This window comes from Zonotrichia leucophrys, chromosome 12 (assembly GCF_028769735.1).
Source record: "Zonotrichia leucophrys gambelii isolate GWCS_2022_RI chromosome 12, RI_Zleu_2.0, whole genome shotgun sequence".
NCBI classification, from domain to species: domain Eukaryota; kingdom Metazoa; phylum Chordata; class Aves; order Passeriformes; family Passerellidae; genus Zonotrichia; species Zonotrichia leucophrys.
Genome location: NC_088182.1, coordinates 16,922,994 through 16,942,121, shown reverse-complemented (window position 1 = coordinate 16,942,121; position 19,128 = coordinate 16,922,994). Strand labels below are relative to the sequence as shown.

The window sequence follows — 19,128 nt, the reverse complement described above, 5'->3', positions numbered from 1 at the left end:
TATAAGCCTCTGCCAGTCACACCTGACTGAAAAACCAACCCCTGCCTGCCCTGCTGCTCCCTGGGAATGAGGAAAATTCTGCTGACACTGGGAATGCTCTCCCAAAGCCTTCCCAAAGTCAAACCCCTTGCCTTGTCCTGATCCTGCCTCTTCAGGGTGTTTTATTCTCTTTCTCCAGGAGGAAGAACCTGAGCTGACTGAGGCTGTAAAAACATTTAAATAACCAAGGTGCATTTTCCTCTCCCCAGCAATCAAATATTACATTGATTTGTGAGAGCAGGAATTACCCAGCAAAAGCAAACTGTTCTTGCTGGTTTGGAAATGCACAAATAAAATTTAAGGAGCTGCTGCCATAAAATATCCACTATGAGTTATCACACAGGATTTGTTTTCTCTGATTGCATTTTAAGAGACCACTTTTAAAACAAACATCAAGTACACATCTGACTTTATTCTGCAGCTCAGCACAGACCTATAAAAAGGACAATACTTGTATTCATAAACTAGAAAGTAAAAAAATCTATTTGTACAGCAACAGTAACATTCAGCTTGACCTTTCAAAGAACAAATCTATTGGAATTGCAAAAAAATTCAGTCTCTTAATTAGTTCTGTACAAAAGAATCCAATGCCACAAGCAAACCAGATATTTTCCATTCTGGCCTCCTGTACAGAATGAATAAAATACTTCAGGATGTAACTCACCTGAAACCACAGTGAATAAAGGTCATTGACCTTACTGATTTAACCAATCCAATTTGTGCTCTTTGAGAATTAATTGAAAATTCTTAGACACACAAAAATCATTTTTCACATATGAAGACTCAGTGAAAACCAGATGTGTTACCAACACATTTGTGTTCCCAAATTTATCTGCACCAAAACTGAGCTACCCCAATCTAATGACAGCAGGAGGTTTTTTTAATTTCTCATGGTCTTGCATTCTTACATAAATCCCTGTCCTTGAAAAAAACAATAAAATATACAGTTTTTAGAGCACCTGTTCTCATTTTGAAGACCTCAACAGTATTTAATGCTTCATCATTTACAATAACACATTAGGGAATTAACACTTTAAAAAAATTATACCTCTTTCTGCTGATACCTGAGGTTTTAGCTTTTATATTTTTCAGATTCTGTGCTGCTTTCATTTGTGGATCTGGGTTAGAATCCTAGATGCTGAAAATTTTAAACTTTCTGTGCTGAAAGGCTCAGACACAAGAAAACACTACATTTAACCTGAAGCTGTAGGAAAGACTTCCAAAATTAATTAATAGCACTAAGATTACAAGTGTGTAGTTAGTTAAAAGTGTGTAATATCACAAAGTAGCAAACTTAAACCCTCCTTTTAGAATATAAAAATAAATATGAAGCAAGATAAAAGTTTTAGAGTAGAAGCAAGTTACTCTTCACTTACTTCCTTCTTCTTCATGAGTTTAAGTAGTATTTTATAATAAAACATAAAAGTCTGCATTGCAAGCTTCAAAAGATCAGTTATTAAGTTAAAAAAGAAAATAATCTAAGTGTCATTTCTTATTAGACTGTTTAGTCTTAAAAGACCTTGTAACAAAATATAGTTAAGTAATTAGTAAGGCATTTTGTGCCTTTCTAATAAAAAGCTACCAAACTCATAGCTGTAAGACTGTTTCACTGACTGTCTCAAGTGCCTTCAATCCCAACCTTAATAAAAATAGAAAATACAAACAAAAAATTCACAGGTCTGGGCTTTATATAAGAGAATAGTAAACTCTCTTCAAAGAGTAGGGAGACAAAACAATTCCTTCTCTAGCTGGGGACCAAGGACAAATGATCCAAATCTCAGCCCAAGAGCACAAACAGTGTGGGCTGGAGAGAGAAAAACAAGAAGGATGGGATTCCTAACCTAAAGCTGTAATTGGACAATTAATTTCAATATGCTAATAGACCAAAATTAATGAAAGTGAGAAAACCTGTGACCAGTTCACCATTTTGGGACCATTTTGGTTCATCTTGGGTGTAGTCCTGGCTGGGCTCTTGTGCTGCCATTGAGGAGATCCTTTTAATAAATCCCTAATTTATTCTTTAGCTCTGCCTGGCCTCTGTTTTAGCTCAGCCCTCACATGGCATCACTGCTAGGCCTCACTTAACAGCCCCAAAAAACCCAAGCACCTACTCACCAGAATTTTGGTAGTGTAAGCACTGTTGATAGCGATTGCATTGACCAGCAGCTCCATGGTTTTGGCAGGGATGGAGTCGGGGTCGGGGATCTCCTTGTAGTGGACGTCGCCCACGTAGGCCTGCACCACGGTCATGCGGTTGGTGGTCAGCGTGCCCGTCTTGTCCGAGCAGATGGCCGTGGCGTTGCCCATGGTCTCGCAGGCGTCCAGGTGCCGCACCAGGTTGTTGTCCCTCATCATTTTCTGAGGGGAAAACCCACCAAAAGCCAAGTAAGGAACCCTTCGATGTCAGCTTTGACAGGATTTTAGTCATAAAAAGCAATGCAGCCCACATGAGAACATTCCCTAAAGCAGAGCTTTGGTGAGGGCCGATAACCTCAAATCCAGGTTACAGACAGCAAAGATGTGCCTATCCCTGAGGTAACTTTGCCTTTCCCTGAGGTAATTTTGCCTTTCCCTGAGGTAATTTTGCCTTTGATAGCCTAAAAGAATTGCATCGTTTTCCTGCAGAAGGTTTGCACCCACCAAAACCCAAGTAAGAAACCCTTCAATGTCAACTTTGATAGGATTTTAGTCGTAAAAAGGAAAGCAGCCCACAGTTTGTCTTGCTGGTGAGAACGTCCCCTAAAGCAGAGCTTTGGTGAGGGCCAATTAACCCCAAATCCCAGTTATAGACAGCAAAGCTGTGCCTATCCCTGAAGTAACTTTGCCTTTCCCTGAGGTAATTTGCCTTTGATAACCTAAAAGAAATGCATCATTTTCCTGTAGTAGGTTTGAATTTTAAGGAATAGCTGAAACAGGTTGTTATCCGTCATCATTTTCTGAGGGGAAAACCCACCAAAAGCCAAGTAAGAAACCCTTTAATGCCAGCTTTTGAGGTTTTTAGCCATTAAAAGGAAATCAGCCCATGGTTAGTCCTGCTGGTGAGAACATGACGTCCCCTAAATCAGAGCTTTGGTGAGGGCCAATAACCTCAAATCCCAGTTACAGACAGCAAAGCTGTGCCTATCCCTGAGGTAACTTTGCCTTTGATAAACTTTTAAAAAGAGTTGCATAATTTTCTTGCAGTAGGTTTGCATTTTAAGGAATAGCTGGAACAGCAAAGATGAGCTAAAGGAACCAGAGATTTTAAACACTATTGTTATAGCAAATATTTTGGATTTTTTTCTTTACACTGCTTGGAATGCCAGGATATTATCTGGCAGCACACAGAAGCACCACACGTTTTGGGAGAAAAGCACAAGAGAAAGGAAGAGAAAAAGGATGGCAGAGGAAGGACATCAGGAAAATGAGAAAACATTTTCAAAGCAGCTGCATTCTTCATTAGCAAAACCCCATCTTTGAGACTTGCTCCTTTTTTAAATAATTGTGATATTTGGCTGCACAGATGCCAAGAGATTCCTTCCTAAACTTCCTAAGTTAATTTGTTTACATGCTAAATGGAAATCAACTTTACACCATCTTCATCTAAGATTCCCAGAATGTTTAAATCATCTAATTAAATTGCTCAAGTAATCCTGAAGTCCAGGATGTTAATCCTCTTTAATTTCCTAATAGAACCATTTACATTGACTTCAAAGAACTGCAACTGCATTTAAGAAAAGTACATGAAAGCTTCAGTGAAACTCTTAATTTCTTTGAGAAGCTCCAATTTCTCTGAGAAGTGTTCCTGAAGACTTCAAATCCTTGTCAAAACTTTCTATAGTTGCACAAGAAAATTTGAATACAAAATTATTCTATATCAAAAGACTGGACTATTTTCAGAGTACATTCTGCTCAATAAATTCCTGGTTCCTTGCAAATTAAGTAGGTATTTCTACTGCTTGATATTCCTGCACTGTGCAGTTTTAAGGAGATGTGCTGAAAGATGTATTGGCATTTTTGTTAGAAATACTTTCAATACAAGTGTTCTTTAAAGCAATTTCATGAACATTTTGAGCACATAATTTTCAGACCATTTTTCATCCCATCTGATAAAACCTGGGGACCAACTCAGTGGTGAGCTCAAGCAAACAGCACTTTTCTCCCTGGATTATTTTGAATGTCTCTTACCTTTACAGAATAAGCCAGAGAAATAGTGACAGCAAGTGGGAGTCCCTCAGGAACAGCAACCACGAGCACAGTAACACCAATAATGAAGAATTTAACAAAATACTGAACGTAGACAGGAGTGCACTCAGGCAACCACTGCTTCTTGTTGACCACAAAGGTGTCAATGGCAAAATACAGTACCAAGATGATGACAGTGATGGCAGACATCACCAGACCTGCGAGGAGAAATCACCAGTTACCATAAACCCAAACAGCACTGAGAACATGAGCAATTAGAAACTGGGATTTGATAGGAAATTATTTTTTCTTTCTTTGTGACATGTTTCACCAGTACCAATAACAATAAACCATACAATGAAGAAAAAACATTGCCATAATATATTTACAGTGCACAAGGAATTCTAAGAATTCGTTTTCAAGCACTTACTGCTGCCTTTACAACTTCCCAGGCAGTGCAGGAGTTCTGCTGTCACTTAAGTTAAGCTTATTCAATTTAGCACATTACTTTGCCTGGTACAACATTTATCTGTCCTTTTAACCCTCACCTTTTACAAATTACTTGTCTATCCATATTTAAACACCTTTCTTCTAAGTAAGTATATCTTTAGAGGCTTGAGCAAAGGAGCCTCCCATGTTGCTGTATAAAATACTGTAGAAAAGCCCTACAGATGAGGCTGGGTGAATATGAAGATGCAATAATGCAGAATTATCCACAGGACAGTTTTTCACTGGGTTTCTTTAAAATGTGACTAATGTACTGGTGTTTCCAAGGTGTCCCTTTTCAAGGGAACATCTGCAGAGTGTGTATTTTCATGAGAAGAGGTTCCAAAGAGACAGAGCCACCAATAAATATTTCACAGAAATCACAAATTGTCCCAAGCATTCCATCCACTCTCCCAACTGCTGGGATAGCACTCCTGCCCCACAATTTTGCCCCTGGGTTTGAGTACACAAATAAAATTTCCACTATAGCCTCAGCTTTGCCTTGCTCTGACAGCCCTGTTTGGCAGGTTTGTGTGAAGGAATTAAGCCTGCATTTTGGAATAAATTAATTTCTCCCTAATGAGATCACAGAGTAGAAGGAGAATGCTGTGAACTTCATGTCTTAACTGCAGTTTTTGAAAAATTGGTAAAGCTGAAGGATGCTAAGTTTGACAGGAAACAGATGAGTCAGGAAGATCACTCTGTGCCAGAGGATAAAGGAAAATATATTACAATATTGCACAGGAAATACTCCTGACAACACAAGACATCCCCATAGGCTGCTCAACACCAAAGAAAAACCAAATGAGGCAAGGATAATTAATGTAATTCCTGTTCCTTGCCACATTCTGGTCAGAAATCCCTACACAATTACTTCAAGAGGGATGTTCACGTGCCAGAGCAGAAGTCAAGGCAGTGCAGAAAGGCATTTAATCCAAGGAATTAATCATCAGGGGAAACAAAGGAGAGGAGCTGGAGGAATATGAACTGGGGCAAGGCATGAAATTGGATATCAGGGATGATAATCCTGGATTTGGTCACACTCTGCTCAGGCAAAGGGAATTGGCATCGAGGGGTTATGTGATCAACTCCTGTGATGAACTCACAGGGGGATGGGAAGGGGAAAATCCAGACTGGGGGAGAAGGCTGAGGGAGATGGAGCAGGAGTAAAGGGATCTGGGAGGGCCTCCACCAAGGAGCTGAGATCAAAATCCCTTTTAGAAGATCAAAATCTCTTTATTACCACGAGAAAAGCAAATTTAAGGAACTTTAGGCCCTTATGGAAGGTTTCCACTCTCTGCCCACATGTTGGAGAAGTGCTGCTTCCAACCCCAGGGGCCAGATGGTTCTGGATACAGGAGTCCAGAGATGTGTCATGCTTGGGGAGAAGGCAGGAATGTGGGTATTTGGGGAGAACAGAATGATTTCAGAATCCATGAGAGGGAAATACTGTGTGAGGGATATTTTGAGATGGTATTAGAGATTCTGAAACTGTGCACTCCCAAGTTCTGAGGGGAGAGGAAATTAAATACGTAATTACTGCACTTGGGAATATTAACTCTGAGAAAAGCTGCATTTCATTTTGATTCAAATATTCATTACAATCCAAGTTGCCCAAAGCTCCTTGACAGTCAAAGCTGATTTTTAGGAGAATAAAAGATCTCCAGCACCACATATTCTCCTTAGAACAGCTTTGTGATGACCCATTTCCAAATCTTGCAGTAAAAACAGGGCCTGTCCCTTTTCAGAACCATTTGCTCTGCAGCTCTGTGCCTCCTGTGCCCCAGAGGGGTTTGGTGTCACCCAGCCATACCTGCTTTGCCAATCTGCACTGCCAGCTTGGTCAGCTTTCCCTGCAGGACGGATTTTTCTTTCTTGTGCATGTTGGATTTCTTCTTGTCCTTGTCGTCTCCCTCTCCCCCTTCCGCGCTCTTCAGCGGCTGCATCTCCATGGCAGCAGCCCCGTCCTGCTGCTTGGCTGATAATGCAGAACAAAACTGTTACTCCAGAGCTTTATCCCTTCCTTTCCTCTGTGTTCATCCTCTCTGACCCAGCCGGCACCACAGGGGCTGCCTGGGACAGTCTGTGCCAGGGACACCCTCGGCTCCCTGGAGAGCCAGCGGGGCTCTGCAGGACACAGCTGTGCCAGCACATCCCTCAGGACACGTGGAGATTTGGGCTGGAAAGCACTGATGGGGTTTATCCCTCATTTGGACCCCCACCCATGATGCTCTGGGCCATACACATATATGCCACTGAATGTCTTGCAGGTGACTTGGCAGGTGACAGCACTGCAGCATTCCCTGCAACAGCCGAGCTCCACATTCCTCTGGATTTTTGGGTGCCTCTTAGAATGCAATGCACATTTCCAATGCAAATATTTTGAGGGCAATGTGGCTGCACAAGTGGCCCGTGTGTCACCTTTCCGGGTTGCAGTGGCACCTCAGTGACCAGGGGGCCACCCTCTGCCATCCACCCTTCCAGAAAATCCCTCAGTAATAAAGTTTCCTCAGCATTCCATGGTCAAGGTGCTCAGCCCTCGGGTCTGGTGGTGGTGGCATCACCATTCCCCCACAAAACCCACACACAGTTTCAGGGCTGATCCCTCCTTTCCTGACAGAATGCCAGCAGAAGGAAACTTTATTTTTACCTGTTTCTGAAAAGCAATGACATTGCAGTGGATATATGTGCATGTGTCTGGTTTGTACTGAGCACAATAAATAAAATAGGATGAGATGAAACAGCTTTGCTTTCGTGAAGAGATTGTACAAGACCGTGCTTGTTTGACCTGGAAATCTAATTTATCTACCTAGCCTGAATGCTTATTATTTAATAGCATTTTATTTGGTACCTTTGTACCATGAACCACTGAGTTTCTCTATCCAGTTTCTGAGCCATCACCTTTACAATGTTCAATATTATCTGAGAAGAGAAAATTGTCGTTTAATTTGGTATAACCCAAAGAGCTCTTGATAGCTGTGTCTTATAATAAAAAGGGAACCATAACTTTGCTTCAGAGAAAGCAAAATATTGATTCCAATTTCTTCCTGACATTGTATATTAAATAAGAAACACCTAGGACTCTCAATCTTCCTGTTGTTTGCCCTTATAAAAGGCTTTTACACTTCTAGATAACACCTTGGCTTTAAGGTTTCCTTTTTTTATTGCTTTGCCTTTCCCCTGCAAATGAAGAGATGTCCAGACAATGCCATCAGACACCAGAGATGATGAGACATAAAAAAACTGGGCTGGAAAATCACTAACAACACATAGGATACACGACTTGCACAGGAACAATTAATCCAAATGAGCTTTGTGAGATGAAAGCAACATCTATAAATGGTCCCTTTAAAACGCTCCTCTCCTAAACCTCTCAGCTTGTGGGAGTTACAATCTCTCGGGCTGGGGTTGGCTGTTTGGGGTTTTTTTGGACATTCTGAACAATTAGGGCCAGTTTCACACACAGGCACAGACCACAGGTTCTCACTGTACTTTGGGACAGGGTTGAACTACATGCTAACAATACAATCCACAACCTCCTGAAGAGCAAAGAAGATTACCTTTGTTCTGGTTGTTCTCCATATTCCCATCCTGCATCTTGCCTAAATGATGAAAAATTCCAACAGACAACAGACAGTAAACAACCTTCAGCCGAGACAGAACACGAAAATGGGGATTTATAAAAATGGGAGACAAAAAACCATGAGCACACCACGGGCACCATCCCCTGCCCTCACACCTGCACTCACAGAGGGGCCAAGGAACTCCAGCCAAGCTCAGGGCTGGAACACCTTAAATGCTGAATATCACCACGAATTTTTGAGGAATCTGCATCAATTCAGAGGGGGAAACTAATAAAGTGGATCTGGTGGGAAAAAGAATTGGAATAATATTCCTGAGCTGGTGTTTCAGAGGGCTGGGACTTAAAAATTCTGGCACACACCAGTATAGAGTTTGGCTTTCCTAATATATTCCAGAATTAAATTAATCATGTTACTAAATTGAAAAAAATAGAAACAATGGTGTTCATAATTCTAAATTAATAAATAAAAAATGTAAATCAGATAGGATTTTAAAATTATGTCTTCCTCACTTGGTTGTACTAATTAGCAAATTTCTTCTGGAAATACAAGTGCCAGGTGACCTAAATTCAGATTTATCCTGAACGTAGATTTACCATGTGCCTCTTTAATTTCCAGCTTGACATTTTATCCACCAACAGTTTTACCACAGCAAAGTCCTTATTCCTTTGTGCCTTTTTCAAGTGGAAATGTCATTTGAAAGTGCGCATGAGATAAAAATGGCAAAAATGTACAAATCAGATACAAAACTTTGGTATTCAGAATTACAGCTAAATATTTTCAAATGAATTAAAAATTTCTTGGTGGGATTTCTTACAAAACTCGCACAGTAATTATATAAATTTATGGAAAAGGTTACAACAAACATTATCTCAGAATGGATGACAATGTCTTTTGGTAGTTGTGTAAAATGCACAATAAAAAATGATGCTAAGGAAAATTCAGTTAAAATACCATTACAGGATTGTTGACACATTCTAATAAGAAATGTACCATCAGGATTTATTAAAAAATGTGCCAGCAGGTACATCTTGTTCTTCTGACTGCTATGTGGATTAATTTTCTCACTCTGCTGTGAATAAATCATAACAGAATGGAAAAGCTAAGATGCATCTCTTGCACGTTTCCTTTGCATTAAGTGGGAGAGCAAAAGTGACCAAATTAGTGTTATATTTGTCAAATATAGGCCCCAGTGCCACACTGGGAAATTCCAAAGCCCAGAAGCAGAGCCAGGGAAAGGCTTTCATGTCCTAAAATCATCTCAGAGCTCAGGTGAATTACTGCAATGAACCACTGGCCATGTCTGCATTTCTAATTCTATTCCTACCCTGGCAATAACAGGACTTTTAAAAATTCAGAATCCGCCTTCCAGAGCTTTACACTTTGCACAAGAGAGGAATCCACGAACCTGAGCAAACCAAGCTCCTTTCCACAGTGAAATTCCCTATAAACCTTGGCCTGGGGGCACAGTTGGACTCAGTACCTGCCTGGTGGCTGTTTTTCTTAGAAGGGCTTTTAATAAAGTTACTGGAAGACACAAAATATCTCTGGAGATTTGGATTTCTGGCTGGAGCATAAAGCCATCCCTAAGAACTGGAAGGCATTAATTTAGAGCAGGCAGTCTGCTCCATTTCCTGCTCTGGAGATCCTTTTTGCAGAGTGCAATTCCAAACCTCCGAGTGGCAAAAAAATGCAACAATATTCAACTTTCAAAATGAAAAAAATCACCAACAAAACCCAAATATGACTGTCCCAACTGGCAGGCACATCACAGAGATTTTTTTTCTTAATTAAAATATTTACTTTTAGGACATATTTGCTATTTGATAGCATAATTATCATCATAAATTACACCAACAATTGGCTGGCTACCTGAAAATAGCAGTACACAAAATAAACAATCATTAACAACATTTTAAACTCAGGTATTTTAAAAATACATTCTTAATATTCTTAATATGCTGCATTCAGGTTATTGAGTGGGGGAAGTCATCAGAGGTAGTTACAGTTCAGTTATTTAGACAGAACAACAAAGAGAAGTTAATTTGGGTAATCAAGATAAAGAAAAGGAAGCTGTAAACTATTTATATCCTCCTGTGCCAAATAATTTTAAGGCTGAACTTTGGTATAAAATATGAACAAGGAAATGAAGGCAGAAAGAAAGGTGATAGAATCACCACTGCTGAGAGATCCTTCCTCCTTCCAGGTACAAACACTCCCCCATCCTTCTCTCCTTGCTGCATCATTTAGAATTTTCAAAAGATGGAGTATTTATTAATATCTTGATAGCATCATGTGAAATAATTCTTTAAAAATACAATATTTTTTTACATAATTCTGAAAATATTTTCTCCTTTTCTGTTTGGAATGATAAATAAAATAAATGTTGTTTGGGCTGGAGAAATCCATCTGAGTTTTTTATCATTTTCCTAAGCAGGGATGAAAAATCAGAAAGTTTAGAATGGCATTTCTAAAATCTGCATTCTGAAGCTGATTTGAAAGTTCTGAATTTAAATATAAATATTTTTTCACATGCTTTTGCCTCACTACAATTCTTGTATTTTGGAAAGGACTCGTGGCACCTTTACTGACTAAATTCTTACTATAAAAGTCATGGAATTCACCAAACAAAATTCCCAAAAAAAGCCTCCCCTTTATCTGCTGCAGCCCTTGAGGAAGAGCCAATGACACAGAATAACAAAGTCCTATCACTATTTTGGAAATTATTTCCCTCATTTGGAAATTATTTCTAAATTGGAAGAAGTGCTTGGAATCAACCAAAGAAAATAATGGAATTATGTTCCAAGTGCTGAGAGGGAATCACTGTGTTAAACAGAAAGTTTTAAATAATCCTTCTATGCATTCAATAAATATCCTCACTTGCAATTCAAAAAATTATTAAAATATAAACAAAAATGTATTTAAAATAGAGAAATAATATTTAAAAAAGAGCTCAGACTGCAAATTGCTTTGCAAGAGCAGAAGTAGCTCAGTACCTGCACTGGGATTAGCTGTAGATGCGAAATATTCCAGCAGAGATTTCTCTGAGTCTGGTCAGTTATTTCTATACCTTTTCTATATTTTCTGAACACACATTTAAGTAGAAAATTCTCTAGCTCACAAATGCCAAAAAACCCCAACAACCCACCCTGGAAATCCTGATTTAGGAAGGTGGCAGTGCTCTACTGGAAGGAAATCAAATTTGGGGTAATTTGAGCTACTAGAAGGAAATCAAATTTGGGGTAAACAAGCTGTAAACAGTGATTGCTGCTTCCCTGATTTTCATTTTTCCAAGTTACCTTTACTAAATATAATACTTTGGAATGAGATTATTTTTTCCTGAATTACTACATTTCTGCAAAATTTTCTGCTCTGTTTATGGCCTTAACTTGCAACCTTTCAAAAACTTAATGTATTGTCTATAGTTCTGATAATGAGATCAGCAACAATTCTCTATTTTGATCTCAACTACTAAAACTCAACATTTATAAAAATTTATAAGAGTTCCTTTAGTACAGCACATAATACACAGGCTGGGTCACAAAGTAAATGATTTTATCACTACAGGGTCATAGGCTGACAATAAACTCTTTTGTGTCAATTGTTTATTGATAATAAAGAATGAAAATATTTTATCTGAAATGTAATTGGTTCATTTTTCAAGCAACAGCATTTCCTGAGCTTGCTACTTATTCAAGTATATAATTATTAATTCTTATTTTAAGATACTTTCTACACAAAGACTGTAGGTAAAATTCGTGTTTCCAGTCACACCTCAGGAATAATTTTCAGACTTTAAAAAATATTCATTTAAATATTTATATTTTTTAATTTATCTTTAAATGAATATAAAAATATTCATTTTCAAATGCAGCTATTGTGCATTTCATCCAGACCAAAGGAATATGCAGATGAATTTGGGGTCCTTGCTTTGTAACTTATCCTCTCTCCTTTCTCCCTTCCAAACCATATCTACATTTTCACAACTTCACTTCAGGACAGCAGTATTTCATATATATGCAGTATTTAATTTCAGTATAGCATTCATCAGCAGTGCTAAAATTGAGAAACTACTGAGAAATTACCAGAAATCTGGCATTGCCCATTTCCCAGATAATTCCAAAGCACTCAGACCTATGTTTGCCTGTGCTCTCTGAGCAGTTGAACTGAGGAAAGCTTCTCCTGCCCTTGTTGATCAAAGACCAGCAGAATTATTGACCTGCCCCATCTCAGAGGAACTAAAATCCAAAACATCCTTGACTGCACAAAAAAATTCACTCCACACTGCAAAGCCCTGAGCTTGTATCCCTCAGCTCCAGGATAAACACGGGCAGTAACTGTTGTTCCTGACTGGAGAGAGGATGATGGAAAATCACATCCCTAATTCCGACACTGATCTAATATCCCCTGGAACTCAATTTCCTCATTAAGCTCAGCATTAAGCCCAAACACAACAGGGATTGACCAGGCAGCCCCAGCTCTGAGCGGAGCCCAGGGCTCGTTCTGCACCTGCAGGGCACCAGCAAAGAGGGGCTGAACTCTGCTCCCATCCCTCCTGTGCAGCTGGCAGGGATTTTACACTCACCAAAGTGGAATTATCGCAGAACCATCACAGGATGGTTTGGGTTGGAACCTTAAAGCCCATCCATCATGTCCCAAGCCATGGCAGGGACACCTCCCACTGTCCCAGGGTGCTCCAAGCCCCAGTGTCCAAGCTGGCCTTGGGCATTCCAGGGATCCAGGGGCAGCCACAGCTGCTCTGTGTCAGGACCTCAGCACCCTCACAGCAATGGAGAATAAAACACAACTCATTCTCTGGTTCTTGCCCTCTAGGGAATCTGGAACCAGGGTGATGGAGGTCCCTGCCATGCAAGGAGATGTAGGGATTGTAAATCCTAGTTTTCCAGAATGGGTTTTAAATCTGGTTATATGTTTCTTTTCAATTATTTGAAAATAGGCTTAAAGATTTCCTGTGTCACTGTTTTAAATAAGATCCTACAGCAGTAAATCCTGTTCCTTGTTTAGCACTTGATATTGCTGTCAGGAACTCTCATTCCACACGTGAAATGCAACCTGCATGGAAAAAAACTTTTCACCAATGTGATGAAAAGTAGAATGACTTTACTCAGTATTTTTGGCTCTGCACAAGAAGGAAAGGTTGCTTGGCAAATAAAGGCTCATGCATCTGATTAGCAGCAAAATACAGCTGATGCCTACACTAATATTGACCCATTCAATCCAATTTAACGCTGGAATTTCACTGTTAGGAGAGCCACTGAAATATCTGCGTGCTAACAAGCAGGGTCAGGAATCTGTCCTGGGACACAGTCAAAACTGGCTGCAGGAATGGTTTGCTTTGGGTTTAGTTTGCATTAGCAGGCTCAGGAGAAAGTCACTGAGGGCTCACACAAATATCACAAAACTTTTGGTTCCTTCTGAAACAGATGCTGAAAACAGCAAAAGTTGTTCCTAACACGGTGTTGGATGAAATGGAGGCAGATCCCTGATCCCAGCCCTCTCTCAGAACTGTGTGAGGAATTAGGAGGGAAAAGGAGGAGAAGCAGAGAGAATCCCTTTCTCATGGTGCTCTTCTCCAGACCTATGCTGAATAATGAAACTTCATAATAAAACATCAGGTCAATCTGCCTGAAAGTTTTGAAACTGGCCTGACATAACTGCTTCTTTTAATTGCAAATAAATGGCAAATAAATCACGATTCCAAACTCTGCCTCTGCCAGGCTGAATTCTGGGGGGATGAAGCTGCAGCATCCCTGTGGCCCCTGTGCCAGGCTCCTGCAGAGCGTGTGGAGCAGGATCTCTCAGAGTGCAGGCACACAAACACAACATCTGTGCAGGTCAGCGAGGGGAGAGGGAATTTGACACAGTCAGGAGAGAAATCCATCAAATCAGACAAGCCGGGGGTTGTGACGTACCATTGACTAAGCTGGCATTTGCATTATCAGTGGCATTTGCACCTGCTGCACCATCTGTGGCTGGAGGAGGGTGGGAGGAGGGATGGGAAGAATCTACTGAGCAATAATGGATAAAAAAAAATAATAAATAAACAAAAAAGCACAACAATAAAACAGCAAATAATAAATAAATAATAACAGCAACGCAAACGAATGCACGTGACAGAGCGAAAAGCCTTCGTGGCTTTGTTTGCTCCCAAAATCAAAGAGTTTGAAATTAATTAACACAAATTTCCAAAGCAATGTGGCATTGGGAAGGTGTCACAAAGTAAGCTGAAAACTCAAATAATAATAACAACAATAATAAGAATAACAATAATAATAACAAAAGATAAATATGAAACACATTTAGCAAAGTTAGAGGAGCTGGTGAGAACTGGCTGTACATAGTCCTGTGTACATTGCTTTAGTCCTTTTATGTGTTATTTTTTTGTACTTTAATGTAATTTATGCATTTTTAAAGTGGTTGAAATGTTTCCTTTGGAGTTAATTTACACAGTGTTTGTGGAGCTTTAAAATTTGCATTTAAAAATGTATTGTATCTACATCTGTACATACTTCTACATAGAAGAGTGGTAAATATTTTATGTTTTAAATAATTTTGCCCATTATGATTTATCATCACTGGTGCATCCCCGTCCAACAGGGTTCAAACCATGTCCTGCCATCACCCAGGTAAAATGCACATTGATCTGAGTAGAAACATGGAATTTACTTATATTTTATGTGGGAAAGGCAAATATAGTCTTGAGGAGAATAAGGAGTTATTTTAAATCCAGATAACGGACATGAGATATTTCCTGGTTTGTGATGACATGAAAGAAGAATCAGAAAAGAAAACCTCTTCTTCTTTTCAGTCATTATCCACATACTAGAAAAAACTGGACAAGAAATCTTTCCTAACAGGAAACTGAAAAGCTTGAAGAAGGTTTTATCATTTTACTATGTTTTTATCGTGAAGTTCAATAAAATTAGTCTCTGCAAATAATAGCTAAAATTTATTTTGTTTTGTTTCTGGTGGTTAATTGCTCACAACAGAACCAAGTCCTCCCATGGATCCTGAGATTTCAAACTGCTCCAGTCCTTGCCCCACAGGGATTATTTCATGCTGTACTGGGCTGGTACTGCAGAAGAATGGGCTGATTTTATTTACAAATGGCAAATTGGGAGAAGAAAATAAACAGCTCCCAGGATTTAAAAACACACCCTGTGCTACTGCATGGAGGAAAATTTCAATTGCAAATTTGATTACTGTGGTGGCAACGACTTAAACTGTTTTGGTGACTCGTGCTCGCTCTTTATTCCGTTTGGATCCCCACCCCAACCAGCACAGCGTGAGCTGCTAACAGCAAATCAAGTATTCCACATGAAATACTTTGCAATTTACTTCTGGAGAACAGCTGATTATTCCAGCTGAACGGGAGGATTTGCAACACCAACAATGCCTGCTCACCAAAAGATTTGGCACCAGCAATCTTGTTGATTTGAAATCATTTTTTTTAATTTCAACTTGACTGATTCGAAGATGATTATTTCAATCAGCAGTTCCCCCCTGATTTGCATCATTGGATGGGGTAAATTCTTACTCTACCTGGAAGCTGCTGTTCCTCCTCCTGTTTCACACCTGCATGATGATTTTTAAAGTGTTAATGAACAATAAAAGCACACACCCACACAGACTGAAAGGGGCAGGGTTTCTGAGAACTGCAGGTTTATGTTCCAGAGGTTTTCATTTGAGCTGGTGCCTCCATCTGCAACCAGCTCTGCCCAGGCACGAGCACAAAGCTGCATCAGAAAATGTGAAGGAATTCTCTATATTATGGATTATTTCTATTTTAGGTGTTTATACAGAGCCATGTTCAATTAAATTCTGTGTATGCATCCAAATTCTAACACACCTCTGTAAGAATCTTTGGGTAAATCACAGCCACAATGTGGGGGAACCTCCCTGATTTCTCTTTTCCTGCCTTTCCAGGCTCTTCCCTGTGAAACCTGAAATAACCAGCAGTGTCCTGAGCAGAGCCTAAGGAGCCCAGCCCAGTTAAACCCAGCCCAGTGAGCTCTCAATCCCACAGGGGTGAAGCTGCTCCTCCTCTCCCCCAGATCTGAACGACAGCAAGAGCAAACTCCAAGGTGCTGCTCCAAACTGGTCTGGCATAAGAATTTTGCTTTGTGAAGATTCAGTCTTTTCTCCTCTTAATCCTCCTGGAGCCCCCCATGCCTGGCAGCTATTGTGCTTTTCTGTGCAGAAATGAAATGGTAAACATTTCATTTAGTAAAAAGGGATTTCCTCTGAGCAGCAAAGAGTCAAAGGCAGGCACTTGTTGAACATACTCAGAAATGGAAATTGTAGGTCCTGAAAACCATTTGAATTTGGCATTCCTATCTGCAGCTTCATATAAAATGATGGAAACAAAAAAAAAGTGGAATCATATTGCCTGAGAGATAGCAAATAACATGTTCAGTAAAGATTTAACTGCTTTTTTTAATTAATAGTGAACACCACTAGAAAGAACAGAAATGTCTGAAAAACCTGTATTAATTGGCCCTTAATCATGTCTGAAAGACAACTATTCTTAGGACAGACTTGGAATGAAATTGTGGAAGCAGAACAATTTACAAGACTGTACGAAGAAAAACTGGCAAGGACAGACATTAAATCACGTTTCTGCTTAGTGTGCAGCCCATAAATTAGCAAATGCTTATGACATCACACTGTAATAAGGTGAAAAGCCCAAAGAGGCTTCTTGATTTCATTAACTGATGCAGGACATGAAAGTAAAACTGTCTGCTAACATTTACTGCTACATTCTTGGCTTTTACTATTCTTAGCTCGACCTTTACACCTGAAGAAATTAAAATGCCTCTCAAGTCAGCCACTGACATTAAACAACCAGGCTAGCAAAGAGCCACAGCTTATCTTTATTTTAATCCTGAAGCTCCAAGACAGATGCTATTTCCATGGCCAAAGGGGTTTTTTTTCCTGGGGAAAAAATATTGAATTGATAGAAAAGCACAAAATCTTAGCACGCTGTAGGTGAGCATGGATTCATGTAGAGAAGCCACAGCAACTGGAGCATGCCCAGGTATCCCCTTGCAATTCAGTATGGACTGGGAGCCTGCAGTTTCACACTGGAAAAACATCTTGTTATCCAATGGATTTATTGGTTAACAGCTTCTGCTGTTTTTCTGTGTGACATGTGATGATAAAAATGTGTCATAAAAACAAAAAAAAGGCAGTTTGAAAAATCCCATGTATTTGTCAAGAGCGGAGGAGAGCTCTGGCTGCACAAAGCCCAGGAGCTTTCTCTGGAGCCTCCTGGTGATGGGAAATTTACCTTTCTTGTCTTTCTTCTCCTCCTCTTCTCCCCCAGCTCCCAGCAGAGTGAAGATGATGCCAGTCTGAGAATTCACCCCCACAGCAGTCACCAGCATCCGCCCAGAGCCTTCCATGACATGGGTGCCTGAAAAGAGGCAAGGCAGGTTACAGAGAGCTAAAAATAAATGTAAAAAATTATGCAAGGCCTTTCTGAAAGCATTGAGAGAGATTTGCTACACTTTATGAACCTATATTGAGGGGGATATTACCACATAACCAAAATAAACCCTGTTGTGCATTATTCTCAACCAAGAATTAATGCTTAAGCACAAACCTCAGGCTGCACATCCATCACCATCAGACTCTTTTTTTAAAAGAAAAATTGTCACCAACCAAGTTTATCTTCTGCAAGAAAACAGTTTCAGCAAAGCATCACAAATACACAAATTAGGTTAAGAAAACTACCCCAAAATAAATTCCATTCAAACCTAAAATCAGAAAATATCTTTAAAAGCCAGCAGAGATTTGGTTGGTTCAGTTGGAAAGGAAAAGCGCTGCAACCTCCCTCAGAAATTTATCAGAGCCTCCTTTAAGATGTGTCACTGTTTCCAAATACCTTTTAATTAAGAACTTGCTATTTGTATCCCTGTGTTTTGTTCTGAGGGAATCTTCTCCTGAACTGGATGACAAAGGTGGATAAAAATATCCTCCAAAAAGTGCCCTGGGCTCCCAGAGCAGCTTCGGCAGGCAAAGAGGCTGAGCCCTGCACACCTGGAGAGGGCAGAGCAGGCAGAGGGGATGGGATGGGGTGTGGGAGTCCCAGTTCTTGATTTTTCTGGGTCTGGGTTGAAGCACTTGAATGGTAGTTCATGTTCAGACTCAGGTGTTTATTATTTCTTATCAGTAAAGCAGTTTCACTGCTGTGAGTTCTGCACCTTTTCATTAGAAGGCACAAAATGGCCAACAAGCTCTTGTTACAAGGTCTTTTAAGAGTAAACTATCCAATTAAGAACTGACACCTGGATTATTTCCCCTTTTAACCCAATAACTGATCCCACAGAGCTGTAATGCAGAATTTTCTGCCCAATTACAAAATGCCACCCAAACCCATGAAGAAGGAGGAAGAAGAAACATGAAGAAGAAACCCAGGATGACACCCTGTGCCCTCCATCTTGCTTCCATCCACAGCATACTAAAAATCCCAAAACTAAATTTCTCACCAAGTGATATAACTACACTACTCTCTATAATCTATTTCACACTTTTGTGGATTCTGGTTTATCTTGAAGTCTGGGAAACTTTCTCCATGAATGAGGGTCAAAGTCAGAGCTTCCCTGGGGGTCAGGGCACCCCAGAGCAGACAGAGAAATATTCCTGGTGCCCTGGGATTCCACAGTGGGGCAGATCTTACCTGACAGCAGCATTGGATCTTTGTCCACGGATTTGCGGACCTGGTCGGACTCTCCAGTCAAGGAGCTCTCATCGATTTTCAGGTCATTGCCTTGAATAAATATCCCATCAGCAGGTAGAAGGTCACCTGTGGTCAGAACAGGGCAATGGAAAACCT

The 19,128-nt window shown here is 40.0% G+C and overlaps 1 protein-coding gene across 5 annotated transcripts in view; it reads right to left on the bottom strand.

Annotated features, from left to right (window-relative positions):
- Window positions 1–19,128, bottom strand: part of ATP2B2 (ATPase plasma membrane Ca2+ transporting 2) — a 402,969-nt gene that overhangs the window by 78,684 nt on the left and 305,157 nt on the right. For 3 of the 5 annotated variants that reach the window (XM_064723726.1, XM_064723729.1, XM_064723730.1), the window contains exons 7-13: window positions 18,973–19,098; window positions 17,581–17,706; window positions 14,204–14,296; window positions 8,250–8,291; window positions 6,503–6,667; window positions 4,207–4,421; window positions 2,155–2,397 (exon numbers count right to left, since the gene is read on the bottom strand). In XM_064723726.1, coding sequence (XP_064579796.1) covers window positions 2,155–2,397; window positions 4,207–4,421; window positions 6,503–6,667; window positions 8,250–8,291; window positions 14,204–14,296; window positions 17,581–17,706; window positions 18,973–19,098 — 1,010 coding nt within the window. The remainder of the gene's footprint in view (window positions 1–2,154; window positions 2,398–4,206; window positions 4,422–6,502; window positions 6,668–8,249; window positions 8,292–14,203; window positions 14,297–17,580; window positions 17,707–18,972; window positions 19,099–19,128) is intronic. The other 2 variants (XM_064723727.1, XM_064723731.1) reach the window with 2 other exon arrangements.